The following is a 15,220-nucleotide window of genomic DNA, read 5'->3' on the forward strand; positions in this document are numbered from 1 at the left end:
AACTATTACAGTAGTAATATTAAAGATCACTTGTCTCAGATCACCAAAACAAATATAATAATAGAAACATTTTGAGAATTACCACAATGTGATACAAAGACACAAACTGAGCATATTCTGTTTGGAAAATGGCACCAATAGATTTGTTTAAAGTAGGGTTGCCACAAGCTTCAATTTGTTAAAAAAAAACATAATTCCTGTGCATGGCAAATAAAGCGAAGTGCAATAAAATGGAGTATACCTATATCTCCCTTTGCCTGTATGACCAGCATCTCTAATGACTGGCCTTAGAACATACTTTTTAAAACCTCCCCATGAAACACTTGATCAGTAGGTACTATTTTGGTTTCTTGGTCAGAAAGTATACAATGTAGACATTGTATTAATTAATTAATTAATAAACATTTGTTGAGTGACAAAGACAGTAGATTTTGAAAGTATTAGTAGTCTTTATTATTCCAGTCTTCAGATTTAATTTTTATTGATTTTATCTTTGTTAATCTAGCACTATTTAATTTTGTTATATATAAAGGACAACTAAGAAGTAGATGTAGGATTTGCATCTTAGAAAGGTATTTTCTTGTACTTCAAATACTCATTTTACAAAATTCAATTAAACTATTAGCAGGGCGTTACTTTATGAGAATCACACCCATCATATCAGTTTCCTTTTGCTTGATACTATTATGGCACAAAATAGGATTGCTCTCTTTGGAAGTCCAAGGTTAGAAAGTGGTTGACATAGCCTTACTGGGAGCATTTCTGGGATCTGTGATTTCACAGTAGTATCTCATGTTTGATGGTATAAATGTATCTTCTTTTTTCTTCTCCTCCTTTTTTTTTCCCATTCAAATCCTAGATCTTAATTCATCCGAAACAAAAATAATGTGGTGCTTGAAATTTCTTAAGCCTTGTTTTCCCTGAATGTTTGCCAATGGAATTTCAGAATAGCACAAAACAAAATAAAAACATCTCTTCTTGAGGCCTCTTCAGTAGCACTTTAATTTAGCACAGTAGTAAATGTGAATGTGATGAAAACTGAGGTCCTCTGGTAGTTCTGTTCAGCTGTTTCAGTGCAGCTGTGATCATGATGAACTGTAACACTATCCATTAAAACTTGTGGTGATAAACTTCACTTTGCAAGTCTTCTCTACCTGTATATGTCTGACTCCTTTACTTTTCCCCTCTCATGACAGTCCTTTGCTAACAGTTCTCTGTGAACCCATCCTCTAGGCAGATATACTGAGGAAATCTCTGTTGTTGCCATACCAAGACAGATCTCAATATTTACCCTATTCACACCAGGACCAGAAATCAGAAGCCTCTTCACTTTGCATTCACTTGCCTCTGCTTAGATAGGCCAAAGCCTGACATTTTCAGTGGTTACTAGATATTTTGTCAATTACCCTGAAAAGTCTTTAAAACTATCTAATCTGTAAGGCAGCCCTCAGCCTGAAAGATGACAATCCCATTCATGGTCCTCTCAGCATGATCCCTTACAGACAGTTGTCATAGCCATGTGTCATTCACTATGACAAAGTGAATGGACATGACCTTCAGAGAATGTCAGAGTTAGTCAGAACATTAAGATTTCAACACACTACATTCTTGAATATGCAAAAAGCATTTGAAGTCCAATGACATAAATTCAGTTGCCTTGATCCTATAGAACAGAAGCCTCTCTTATCACTTATTTCCCATTACTCACTGATTTGAGACCTAAATACTAAATATATTCAAAAGATATAATATATAGTTTATATTGAGTATGCTAGTATAATATTGGGTTGGCCAAAAACATTCTTTCAGTTTTTCTATAAGATTTACAGAGAAGTCCTAATGAATGTTTTGGCCATCTCAAACAGTTAAACTCATGCACATGCAAGATATCTACGTATATCATTTAGTATAGTGTAGCTTTTCTATTGTCTATTGCTGTTTCAACAATCATTTTGCATCTTTATTTTCAGTTAGCTTATTATGTGGTTCTGTTCCCATGATGAACAGATACTGTTCACTTCTTTCTCTCTGTTCATAGCAGATATGTTACAGATGTGCTCTGAGTGATCTTTCTGAAGGGTAAAATCATGACCCAGTACACCAGTAATGCTCATCATTTAAAGCATGGCCAAGCAGTGTTCCTGGCTTTAGCACTAGGTAACAAAGGAACTTGTCCTCAAGCTGGCAGCTAGCCAGATTCTCCAGATCATTGTTTACCAAGCCAGAGGTGTCTGGTCACAGGGTTCATGTGGGATTATACAATGGGGTGAGAAAAAAATCAAAATTGCATTCATATTTACTTTATAATATCATCCAAAAATTCCCCCAATTTTTGCATTATTTTCTATAAATTTTAAAGCTTTTATCACTTACTAGCATCGTAGTTTATATATTAAAAATAAATTATATATTTTGGGAGCATGCATTAAATTAAAATAAAACTGTAAGAATAAGTTAGAAGACTGCTAGTACTCTTCAGATGCAAAGTTTCAGTCCCCTAAGTTTTACAAAACAACATAAATCCTATAGGTTAATATATGCTAATAATTCTGTTATTTTTCATTTAAAGTATTTGTTAAATATTGATGAGATTATAAGTGTGCTATCCATGAATAAAAATTAAGTGAATATAGTCATTGATTTCTTTAAGCTTCCAAACAAGAGAAAAACATGTAACCATAATGGATGCTTTGTCCTTGCAATTCCCCTTGTCTAGCGCAACTTTTTCCCAGTTGCTATTTACTAACTTGTATTATGTTTGCCCTTTAACAACAACCTGAATGCCATACTCCCTGGGATGCCTTCTTTACCTCACTGGGAACTGGGTTAAGTGTACCTCCTTAAGTGCTCAGGCATTTGTCCTTTGATACAAAACAGCATCTCCAGCTGAGCTATCAGTCTGGAAACAATATTGCAGCACAATGTTCTTGAGTCCAGATTTGCTAAAAATCAATAATATAGTAGGGTACCTTAATATCTACTACATTGGAAACCAAACATCTGACCATGTCCAAACTGGAAAAAAAAAGAGGAAAGATGACTAGACTATGAAATATGGTTCTCAAATATGTCCTGGGAATTTCCCTCGTGATGCAGTGCATAAAAAAAAAAAAAAATCTGTCTACTAATGCAGGGGACATAGGTTCAATCCCAGGTCCAGGAAGATTTCACATGCTATAGAATAACCAAGCCCATGCGTTTCAACTACTGAGCCTGAGCTCCAGAGCCTGTGAGTGGCAACAATTGAGTCCACTGTTCCACTTACTGAACCCTTAGTGGCTAGAGCCTGTGCTTGACAACAAGATAAGCCACCTCAACGAGAAGCCCTCATGCCCCTGCTCACCACATCTAGAGAAAGTCAGAGCAAAGAAATGAAGACCCAGCAAAGCCAACAACAACAACAACACTATCACAGATCAGAACACCCTGGAAGGCTTATTAAAACACATTGCTGTACCTCATCCCCAAAGTTTCTGATTTAGATTCTTATTGAGGATGAGGCTGATATTTTGCAGTCTTATAAATTTTCAGTTGATGTCCCAAGCACAGTCCAGAAACTGAGCTTTGAGAACCACTAGTCTTAGGGACTGGTGATAGGGATTTAAAATTTTCTCTTCTTGATCCTGACTACATGCAATCTAATACAATCATTATTGACAACTGTGTTGTTGTTGTTGTTTTCTAATGGATTTAGGATGCTTATAATCTGAACTGTGGGATTTTTTTTAAAGTGGGTCTATTCATCAGCAAACCACAATATTACCCAACTAGGAGGTCTAGCAATATGCCAACATCCTGAATCAGCAAACCTACAGTTAGGAAACAATTTTGAACATGTTCATTAATATATTTTATTTTTAAATTTCAGTAAGGTTACCTTGATATATACTGACTTAATCTGCTATATAACATGTAACTAAAACAATTCACACTCTGACTGGAAAGTAATCTCATCTAATGTCTTTCCCAAGCTCCACATGGAAAGAAAAGTTGTTGAATTCACAGCTGAGAGAAATAGGATTCTTTGGTGCTTTATTAAGTCCCAGTTATGGGGTCAGTTGTGGAAGATTCCCTGGAGAAGAGAACAGCTACCTGTTCCAGTATTCTTGCCTGGAGAATTCCATGGACAGAGGAGCCTGGCAGGCTATAGTCCATGGGGTCGCAAAGAATCAGACACAACTCAGTGACTTATACTTTTATAGGGTTAGTTGTAGTCCTCTTGTTACAATACCTTTAACTTACTGAAGTTCAAAGTCTGCATATTGTATGTTTCTTAGATCAAAGTATACCAAAGTGCTGCTAGGATTTAATCAAGACTGCAAAAAAATTATCAAATCACTATGCTGTATACCTGAAACTAATATAATATTGTGAGTCAACTATACTTCAATAAAAGGAAAAGAGACTAGAATCCAGGAGTGGTCTGTTAATGTCCTAATTGGATGGCATCACCGACTCACTGGACAGGAGTTTGAGTAAGCTTCGGGAGTTGGTGATGGATAAGGAAGCCTGGCTTGCTGCAGTCCGTAGGGTCGCAAAGAGTCAGACACAACTGAGCGACTGATCTGAACTGAAAGGCTTCACTATCAGGATGCCTGGATAGAGGAGAAGGAAATAGGAGGTTCTCATTGTTTTAATCAAGAAATTCATACTAAAAGCAGTCAATGTAAGTGCTACTTTTATATACTCACAACTCAATCAACAGTAGACAGTTTACAAATGCTAATTACTGATGTAATTAAAAGCACTCTAAAATTTGGGGGAGAGGATGAAGAAGAGGTAGAGCTATTATATGTTCATCTTATGATATTTATAAATTTAAAAATTGCTTTTTTCTCTTCTTTTTATTGTATCTATAGGAGATGATAGATGTTAACTAAACCTATTGTAACCAATTCAAAATATATGTAACTTAAGCCATCATGCTGAAAACCTTGAAAAAATGGACATTATTAATTAGCACATTGGATGTCAAAGATGAGATTTTGTTCATAAAAGTGGTAGCTTGTTGACTAGCATGATTAATATTAGAAATGGTCTCTTGTTGGGACACTAAAGTTATTCCAGATATGTGGATTAGCTAAAGATATTCCATAAGTAGTCTCCATTCTTTCATCAAAAGGCAAAAAGCTTAATAGACCTTGTACCTTTTACACTTGGGCTTCCCTGGTCGTTCAGGAGTAAAGAATCTGCCTAATGCAGGAGATGTGGGTTTGATCCCTGGGTTGGGAAGATCCCTTAGAGAAGGAAATGGCTGCTCACTCCAGTATTCTTGCCTGGGAAATCTCAAGGACAAAACTAGTTGGCTACAGTCTGTGGGATCACAAAGAATTGGACACAGCTTAGCAACTAAACAACAATAACAATAACTTTTTACCCTTAGGGATGATATTCAAGATAAATCCCTAAAGGGTCCTATGTCTAGCCAATAACCCCAGAGGATTCTATTAGCTTTGTACTTGCCTCTGTAACTTACTTTTATCTCATAGGAACTTTTCATGCAAGATGATGATAAGGACTTAATAGTAAAGGGAGCAAGTGCTCCCTTGAATCCTCAGAAGGACCTGTATCTTCTGTGTGCTCGTGTATGTTGTATGTATGTGGATTAGGTAGGGATCTTAAGTGTCCTTTTTTTTGATGCATATGACAGAAGACAGCAAAACTGGGAAGTGGCATGTCTTTTCAATTTTCCAGCCTACTCAGAATCACTGGTGAGTAGTACCAAAATCTCACCAAGAAATTCTTAAATACTTTTTCATATGGGAAGTGACCACAACCTTAGATCCTCTGAAACAGCTCCCTATGAGAGACAAGGTTTGTTAGAACACAGGATGGAGGTGAGGAGGTAGAATGGCAGGTATCTCTGGAAGGGAAGGGATTGAGTGGGTGATGACTGCAGCTCTAAACTACCAGTTTTAGTGAGAGTATATTCAGTCATTTATTCTAGACCTCCCAGTGAGAATAACTTGTATAATTAGACAATTTGTTTTCAAACTCCTTGAAAGCATCAGATAGCTAACAAGATAGTGAGGAATTACCAGACTAAAATCTGGGGCAAGACAATTTTGGGGATGTGAACTTGGGTTTTGGCACAATTTTCTGTTGTAGGTGTGTGTTGATGTAGGTTGCAGCAGTGGAAGACTGAGACATAGCTTAGCACTTCTGATCACCTGGCAGAGTTAAGAGGAAAGGGAATAGAATCCAGAGCTGCCACATAATTTTTTGGTGAGTCTGTCTTAACTTGGGTTTATATCCAAAGTGACTGCATCTAAGGAATAGGGTGAACCAGTAATAGTCCTGCACGAGAGCTACCATTCAGTTTCAAATACTCTGAACCCCTGCAGCTGAATTTCTGCAACCCCAAATTGTTAATGTACTCAAATATACCAGGCTTCCCTGGTGGCTCAGAGGGTAAAGCGTCTGTCTACAATGTGGGAGACGTGGGTTCGATCCCTGGGTTGGGAAGATCCCCTGGAGAAGGAAATGGCAACCCACTCCAGTACTCTTGCCTGGAAAATTCCATAGACTGAGAAGCCTGGTAGGCTACAGTCCATGGGGGTTGCAAAGAGTCGGACACAACTGAGCTACTTCACTGTCACTTTCACTTTTCACTTTCACATATTATAATTCTCTAGATTAGAATGATAGTAATATAGGTGTCCAATTTATACAAGGGATGTTACAGTATAATATGTGGTCACTATAAAAAGGAAAAAGAAACAGGCTCACAACAGAACAAGACTACATGATTTAAAACTAGCGGAAACTTTAGAACATAGAGATGTACATGCAGTGGGTCCCAATATTGGGGTTTTTAGGAAGATTTTAAATGACTATGCTTACCATTCTCTAACAAATAATAAAAGGGACAGATTTTTAGCAAAGAACTAGGAACTGGAAAAAAAAACTCTAAATCTGAAGAATGTAATAATTGAAATTAAGAACTCAAAGAATGGACTCCACAGTATGTTGAACACAGGTCAGTAGATAAGTTAGAAGAAACTATTCGAAACTAAGTTGCAGAGGACAAAGAATAAAACATACAGGAGTACAGGCATGAGACATAGAGGGTACAATGAGAAGGATTAACATATATGTGATTGAAGTCCCAGAAAAGGAGGAGAGAGGAAATGGTATGAACAATATATGAAGCGATCATGACTGAGGACTTTCCCAAGGTGATGAAAGACATCATGGCACAAATTCAAAAAATGCTGAAGCTCAAGCATCATCAGTAGAAACAAAGTCATATCTGAGCAAATGAAAATAAAACTGCAGAAAACCAACAGTAAAAAGAACAATATTATAAAGAATAAAAACAACTTTTCAAAGAAACAACAATTATAACAGATGAATTCTCAATAGAATCAATGAAAGCTAAAAGACAATGAAATGATATCTTTAAAGTTTTTTAGAATAAAAATCACTGCTATCCAAATACCATAGTCAGCAAAAATATCCTTCAAGAATGTAGGTAAAATAAAAACTTTTCAGACATATGCAAATACAGAGGTTCCCCCCGCCCCCAGCAGCAACTTCATATTCAAGGGAATAGTAGACAATGTTCTTCAGGTAGAGGGGAAAAAAATTCCAAGATGGAAATCCAGAGTTTACAGGAAGCAATAGAAATGATATATCTGAGTAATATTAAAGATATATTGATTGCATAAAACAACAATAATAAGTATTTATTAAGTTTACAGATATAGTGTATTTTTGGTACAGCACATAAAACTCAAGTGGGTTAAAGAGACTTAATCCATGGATCTAGGAAAATTCACAGTGAAAATTTTATAAATAGTTTGGAAGAATGATAAAATATAATACTAAATATAAAAACTTATGGGGTGCTATTAAAACTTGATTAGAAGAAATGATTTAGAATTTTAAATGGGTAAGTGAGGATAGGTTGAAAATAATTAGCTATGTGAGGATGTTATTAATAGAAAGGAGGCAAAGGAAGAAAATAATAAAGATAAAAAATAAATGAAATAGTGAAATAATACAGTAGAGAGTGTCAATAAATTCCAAGTTTCATTTTTTACAAAGACTGGTAAAATTCATAATTCTCAGAAGTACTGATCAGGAAATGGTGTGTGTGAGAAATCAAAGAGTGAATATCTGTTCAGATCCTATAAATGTTTAAAAGATTATAATATGATATTATGAAGATTAGCACAAACTCCTAGAGAAATGTAACTTAACAAATGGAACCAAGAAGAAATAGAAAATATAAAATGACTTACAACTCAAACAAATTGAATCTCCAGACCTACATGACTTTATACACTGAAGAAATAAAACCAATTTTATACAAACTCTTCCAGTGTGTGTGTGTGGGGGGGAAAATCTATAACTCTTTGCAACTAATATTATGAGGCCAGCATGTTCTTGATTCTGAAACCTGGTAATGACTTTGTAAGAAGGCAAAACTTCAGGCCAGTCTCTATCATAATCAAAGATGTAAACAAATAGTAAAGAAAAAATTGTTAAGTCAAATCCAATAATATATAAAAAGGATAATACATACAACCATGTGAAGTTTATTTTAGTAAAGCAAACTTGTTTAAAATTAGAAAGTTCAGCAGTGTAATTCACCACATTAACACAATAAAGGAGAAAAACAGGATTATTGGATGATCATTGATTAGCCCAATAGATTCAGTAAAAAAATTTGATAAATTCAAGCTTCACTGTAAAAACTATTGCTTCACTGTAAAAACTATTGCAATCTAGGCACACAATGGAATATTCCTCAGCCATTAAAAAGAATACATTTGAATCAGTTCTAATGAGGTGGATGAAACTGGAGCCTATTATACAGAGTGAAGTAAGCCAGAAAGAAAAACACCAATACAGTATACTAACGCATATATACGGAATTTAGAAAGATGGTAACAATAACCCTGTGTACGAGACAGCAAAAGAGACACTGATGTATAGAACAGTCTTATGGACTCTGTTGGAGAGGGAGAGGGTGGGAAGATTTGGGAGAATGACATTGAAACATGTATAATATCATGTATGAAACAAGTTGCCAGTCCAGGTTCGATGCACGATACTGGATGCTTGGGGCTGGTGCACCAGGACGACCCAGAGGGATGGTATGGGGAGGGAGGAGGGAGGAGGGTTCAAGATGGGGAACACACGTGTACCTGTGGTGGAATCATTTCAATATTTGGCAAAACTAATACAATATTGCAAAGTTTAAAAATTAAATAAAATTAAAAAAAATAAAAGATCATGGCTTTAATTATGAAAAAAAAAAAAAACTATTGCAATCTAGGAGTAAAAGGAAACAAAATAATAAAGGGTACCTATAAAAATGTACATACTTGAAAGTGAAAGTTGCTGAGTTGTGTCCGACTCTTTGCGACCCCATGGACTATACAGTCCATGGAATTCTACAGGCCAGGAATACGGGAGTGGGTTGCCTTTTCCTTCTCCAGGGGATCTTCCCAACTCAGGGATCGAACCCAGGTCTCCCGCATTGCAGGTAGATTCTTTACCAGCTTAGCCACAAGGGAAACCCAAGAATACTGGAGTGAGTAGCCCATCCCTTCTCCAGTGCATCTTCCTGACCCAGGAATCCAACTGGGGTCTCCTGCATTGCAGGCAGATTCTTTATCAATGGAACTATCAGGGAAGCCCATAAAAACTCACATGCTTAATGAGGAAGTATTAGATGCTTCTTCCCTGAATTCAGGAATAACATAAGTATATCCACCATTACTATTTCAATTCAGTACATACTAGAAGCCCTAAAGAGTATGAAATAGAAAGGAAAAGAAATGCACAAATAAATTTTGGAACCTGGTGGCTCAGATGGTAAAGAATCTGCCTGCAGTGCGGGAGGCCCAGGTTTGATCCCTGGATCGGGAAGATCTCCTGGAGAAGGAAATGGCAACCCACTCCAGTATTCTTGCCTGGAGAATTCCATGGAGAGAGGAGCCTGGCGGGATACAGCCCATGGGGACAAAAAGTGTTAGATACGACTGAGCAACTAACACTTTTAACTTGTTCCATTAATATATAAATAAAAAAACTTCTTGTTATTTGCAGATGATATGATCATAAATTGAAAATTCAGAAACAACATGGATGATTACACAGATGATTGTTAGAAATAAAAGTGAAGTTAGTAAGACTGTTGGGTAAGACATCAAAATATAAAATCAATTCCATCTATATACTGGTGAAAAAGGATTTTTAAAAGTACCATATCTGGTATAACAAAATATTTTTAAGACCTCTATGCGTAGAACAGTAAACTATTACTGAAAGAACATTCTAAAAATACTTAAATGGGTATATGACAATGGATTGAAACATATTAAGATGCAATTTCAACTAAAACCCTGGTTGGTTTTTGCATGGAATTGACAAGATAACTTTAATTTGCACATGTGTTGAGTAAATGTAGGACTAAAGATGGTATAAGGTATTTAAAAGTATTCCCAGTAATGATATATAAAACAGTCCATGTGTTATGTAAAAATATAAAAAATAAATTGTAACATACGTTTGCAACTTCATACGATCCATTTAATATCTGTTCCATGTAATGATTTAGATCTCTGAACCTTTTGTGATCTGAATTTGTAAAAGGTAAGTGCCACCAGTGAGGAAACCTGTTTTAAAAGAAAAAAAGTATATTTTCATTAGTTTGAAAATTGGTGTCTGTATCTTAGAATTGTTCATGGAGTTTTAGCTGCATCAGATGGAAGAGCCAATGAAAACATTTTTTTATAAAACCACAGAATACATGATTAATTCTGAGAGTTTTAGTAACATGGCTGTGGACATGTGCTATTTTAACTGTTATTAATATTAACACTACTTTAATTTAATTTAGCACACTAAACTAATATATATTTTCCCTCTTACTGTGTTTATGGCAGACCACACATTTTGTCTTTTAATACATGTGGGGGTTAATAAATACTTTCTGAAATTTAATGATTCATAATTTTCCCAAAAAGTCAGATGGTATTGATGCTTCTGGGTTCACTAGAGACACTGCTACACTAGCTAAATTAAACATTTCACCAAGTTACATATGCTTCCATCTGGTCTTAGTCTTTTGGAACAAAGTATCACTTTCCTCAGAGGTCTGACTTGCAAAATTTCCTCTTTGCTATCTGATGATTCATCTTGATGGGTTGGACATTGATTACGACCAATTATGGGGTGGCATGACCTGTTAAAGGCAATAGGTTTTGCTGCTTAAGGGCTTCCCTGGTAGCTCAGATGGCAAGGAATCTGCTTGCAATGCAGGAGACTCAGGTTTGCTTCTTGGGTCGGGAAGATCCCCTGGAGAAGGGAATAGCTACCCACTCCAGTATTCTTGCCTGGAGAATTCCATGGACAGAGGAGCCTTGGCGGACTACAGTCCATGGGTCACAAAGGGTTGGACACAACTGAGCGACTAACACTTTACCTTTTCTGTTTAAATGCATCGTTTTAGGAACTATCTAGCAGCTCCCTCTGACTGCAGTCTTGCTGTTGCCTCCTTCATCTTCTGCTGCTTTGGTCTAGACCTTCCCCTGGGCAAAGGAGCATGGGGGATGGTAAAGGGTTGTCAGCAAACACACCAAAGTATGTGACAACCGCAGGACATCCTATCCATTGCTTCTTGTCGGAAACATCAGGGAAATCCAAAATAATATGTCTGTGTCTTTAAATAATTGATATTTTACTTTTTAACTTTTGTGGTTCTAAGGCTTAAAGTATTAAAAGTTTTCATCCAGATTTAGTTATCATAAAATTTAGTATCATATATAATTAATCAAAACACAGAAATACATTAGGTAAGTAGATAGATTTTGCTGGTTTTAAATATTAATTTATTTGTGGATGGATTTTCTTTATTGCTAGAATAAAATGGAGTTCAACATTAGTTCTATTCCATTTTTATAGACGGATGTACTAAAAAATATTGCATGTAAATAAATATATGAGAATTAAGGAATTCAGCTCCAGTAATATCCTTCAATTGTTTGAAGTGCTTTTGAGTTATATATCAAATATAACACAGTAATAGTTCTTGAAAATGATTTTTTAGGATATTTTATCTGATGGTGCTGACAAGTCTTCTCTCAGTTCTGTTCACACCACAGATTAAGAAAAACCGGACCTGCAAACAGATTTGATATCCAGTTATTAGAATAATTCATTTTCTCAGTACCAATACCGATATTTTGGTTTGCCCTTTATTTGAGTCTCAGAGACTTTGTACTCGCTGGGACAGTGTATCAACATAAAATCCTGGATGGCTGGGAGAAGAGCGATGGTGAAAGTAAGCCAGGGAAAGGAAATCAACCTTTCCCAAGTAGATGAGTTTTAATTCTATTTTATAATTTTATTCATTTATTTTTTGCTGCGCTGGGTCTTGGTTGCTGCATGGGTTTTTCCTCTAGTTGTTGTGAATGGGGGCTCCTCTCTAGCTGCAGTGTGAGGGCTTCTCATTGCGGTGGCTCCTCTTACTGCAGAGCACAGGCTCTAGGACGTGCGTGCTTGAGTTGTTGCTGCTCCCAGGCTCCAGAGTGCAGGCCAAATACTTGTGGTGCACAGGCTTAGTTGCTTTGCGGCATGTAGGATCTTGCTGGACCTGGGATCAAACCTGTGCCTCCTGCATCGGCAAGTGGATTCTTTACTGTTGAGCCAGCAGGGAAGCCCTCATGCAGATGAATTTAAAGATGATTAATTTCAAGGAAGATTTCTATGTCTGTGTATTATCAAAAGGTACCAAGAAGTATAAACAACCTGATTTCAAGACCACTGTTTTACAATATGTCTAATTTGAACTTTCTGAGCATACTTTCTAGATTGGATTTACATAATTTGCATAAAGCTTCTTTTAGTAAATTTAGGAGTCAGAGGAAATCTTGCCCTCATCCTTCATCTATATGCATTGCTATAAGCTTGAGCTCCTTTGGGACTGTCAGCATACAAATATTGTTCAGGGCACAAAGCACTAAATATTCCTCCCTTCCACATGTTGCTTGAATGGTTTTAAAATCAATTTAGGTCCCATTACCTGGCAGGAGTTGTTGAGCAAAGCAGAATCCTAACTAAAGCTGAAAATCGAGACGAGGCACATGGAAAGAGATTATTGACACTTTGAAGTTTTACAAGTTATACTAATATGTATTGAGGAGAGAAAAGAGTAGAAGAGAGACATTTTTGAAACCTAAAGGAACAATCATTTACAGAAATGAATGAACGTAATTTCTAAATCATTAATAAGTAAGATACAATGGAAACCACTAATGTTGAATTCAGTATTTGTAGTTGGACTTTAAATTTTTTGGCCAGTATTTTCTTTTCTTCAGTTATCATATTAGATGTTTTTCAATAATTCTTAAACCTGATGTTGTCTTTAAGTTTTCACAATGACATTCCTTCCCTGTCAGTCTCTTACTCTGATGACTTTCTGATTTTTAAAGCATTTGTATTTCAAAATTTCTGAGATATCTGCAAGTATAGAGTTTCATGAATGTAAACTACTCAGTCTTCAATAATGCCCACTATCTTTCCATCCACTGGTGATGTTGCTTAGATTTATATTTTGGTAAGTGACTAAACTCTGAAAGTCTAATGAAAATCCACATGTACCAAGTATGTCAGGTCAGGTATGAACATTCCTATCGTTAAAGGACCATTTACTCAAGAAAAATCCTGGTACATTTGGCTCTCCCTATCTGCAGGTTCTACATCTGCATATTCAATAAACTGTAGATTGAACTATTAGGAAAAAATAATCCAGAAAGTTCCAAAATGCAAAATTTAAATTTGCTGCATGCCAGAAAACATTTACATAGCATTTACATTGTATTTATAACTATTTACATAGCATTTATATTGTATTAGATATTATAAGAAATCTAGAGGTGATTTAAAGTAAGAGGAGACTTTAAAGTAAGAGGGTAGGTTATATGTAAACACTATGTCATCTTATGTGTAGGACTTAAGCATGCAAGGATTTTGGTGTCCACAGGAGGGGGGTCCTAGAACCAATCCTTTGTGGATACCAAGAAACTACTCTATAGGTAACATTTGATATGCCTAAGTGCAAATATCATAATTTCTAAGAAGTTCCTTTTTTAAAAGTCAAGATATTCCACATACTCAAGTCTATAATCTAAATTTGGCTAGTTCTAAATGATAAATTTTAGAAGATTTATTTAATCAGAAGTTATTTTGAATTATACCCTTTGTTTATGCTTAATATGTTTTTGCTATAACATGAACTGAAGCAATGTTTCTCAAGACTGCAAAATGAAGGTAATAACAAGTTAAACTTAGATAACCCAAGTTCAAGTTAATGTGTGTGCTCTATGCTTAGTCGTGTCTGACACTTGCGGCCCCATAGACTGTAGCCTGCCAGGCTCCTCTGTCCATGGGATTCTCCAGGCAAGAATATTGAAGTGGGTTGCCATTTCCTTCTCCAGGGATCAAGTTAATAATTAATAACAAAAATGAATTGATGTGAATAAATTTTACTTGTATACTAATTGATACTGATAAATTTTTCTTATACAGCAAAAAAATATATCAGAGCTTTTTGTCACCATTATTTGCTGAAAGAGAAGATATATGCAATTTCATTCTGCATTTTCAATTTTATTTTAACAGAAAATTCTAGAAAAAAGATTAAATTTTAAAAACAGGCAAAGAAAACAATTTTACTGATAATTGATGAAAAATGAAATTGGTTCTGATTTTTTTGTCTAAAACACCAATGCCTGAAAGCAGACAAAATTAAAAACTTTTTTCTGTTTTATGAGACAAAAGGTTCTTTATTCTGAGAGCAATACAGACTGCTTGGATAGGTTCAGTGGAACTAGAATCAGAATGCTGTATTGTTCACAAATAGAAAACCCCATAACCATAATTTCTCCTTATGTTCAAGGGCAAGTACTGAACGCAAAACCCTAAGGAGGACAATCCTTACTCTGGGAGGGTCAGTGATGCAAACTGCTTTTGAAGTTGGCTGTGAAGTTTTGCAAACTGGTCAAATGACTTTTCTGTCAGGCTTGTTTCGTTGTTACTGTGAGTCACCTGGATTAGATACAGCTGCAGAAAAGAAGTAGACAAAATCAAAAGACGGCAGTATCAACCTTCCATACATTCTAAAATCTGGCTCCGTGTAAACTAAACAAAGCAATAATTTCTGCAAAAAAAAAAATCATCACAAAAGATAAGAGGTGCATTTTGT

At 35.7% G+C, this 15,220-nt stretch overlaps 1 protein-coding gene across 4 annotated transcripts in view; it reads right to left on the bottom strand.

Moving 5' to 3' along the window:
• Nucleotides 1–15,220, bottom strand: part of PIK3C2G (phosphatidylinositol-4-phosphate 3-kinase catalytic subunit type 2 gamma) — a 669,174-nt gene that overhangs the window by 78,625 nt on the left and 575,329 nt on the right. For all 4 annotated transcript variants that reach the window (XM_061417725.1, XM_061417726.1, XM_061417724.1 and 1 more), the window contains 2 exons: nt 14,957–15,078; nt 10,523–10,631 (listed from right to left, as the gene is read on the bottom strand). In XM_061417725.1, the coding sequence (XP_061273709.1) occupies nt 10,523–10,631; nt 14,957–15,078 (231 nt within the window). The remainder of the gene's footprint in view (nt 1–10,522; nt 10,632–14,956; nt 15,079–15,220) is intronic.

This window comes from Bos javanicus, chromosome 5, assembly GCF_032452875.1.
Source record: "Bos javanicus breed banteng chromosome 5, ARS-OSU_banteng_1.0, whole genome shotgun sequence".
NCBI lineage: Eukaryota > Metazoa > Chordata > Mammalia > Artiodactyla > Bovidae > Bos > Bos javanicus.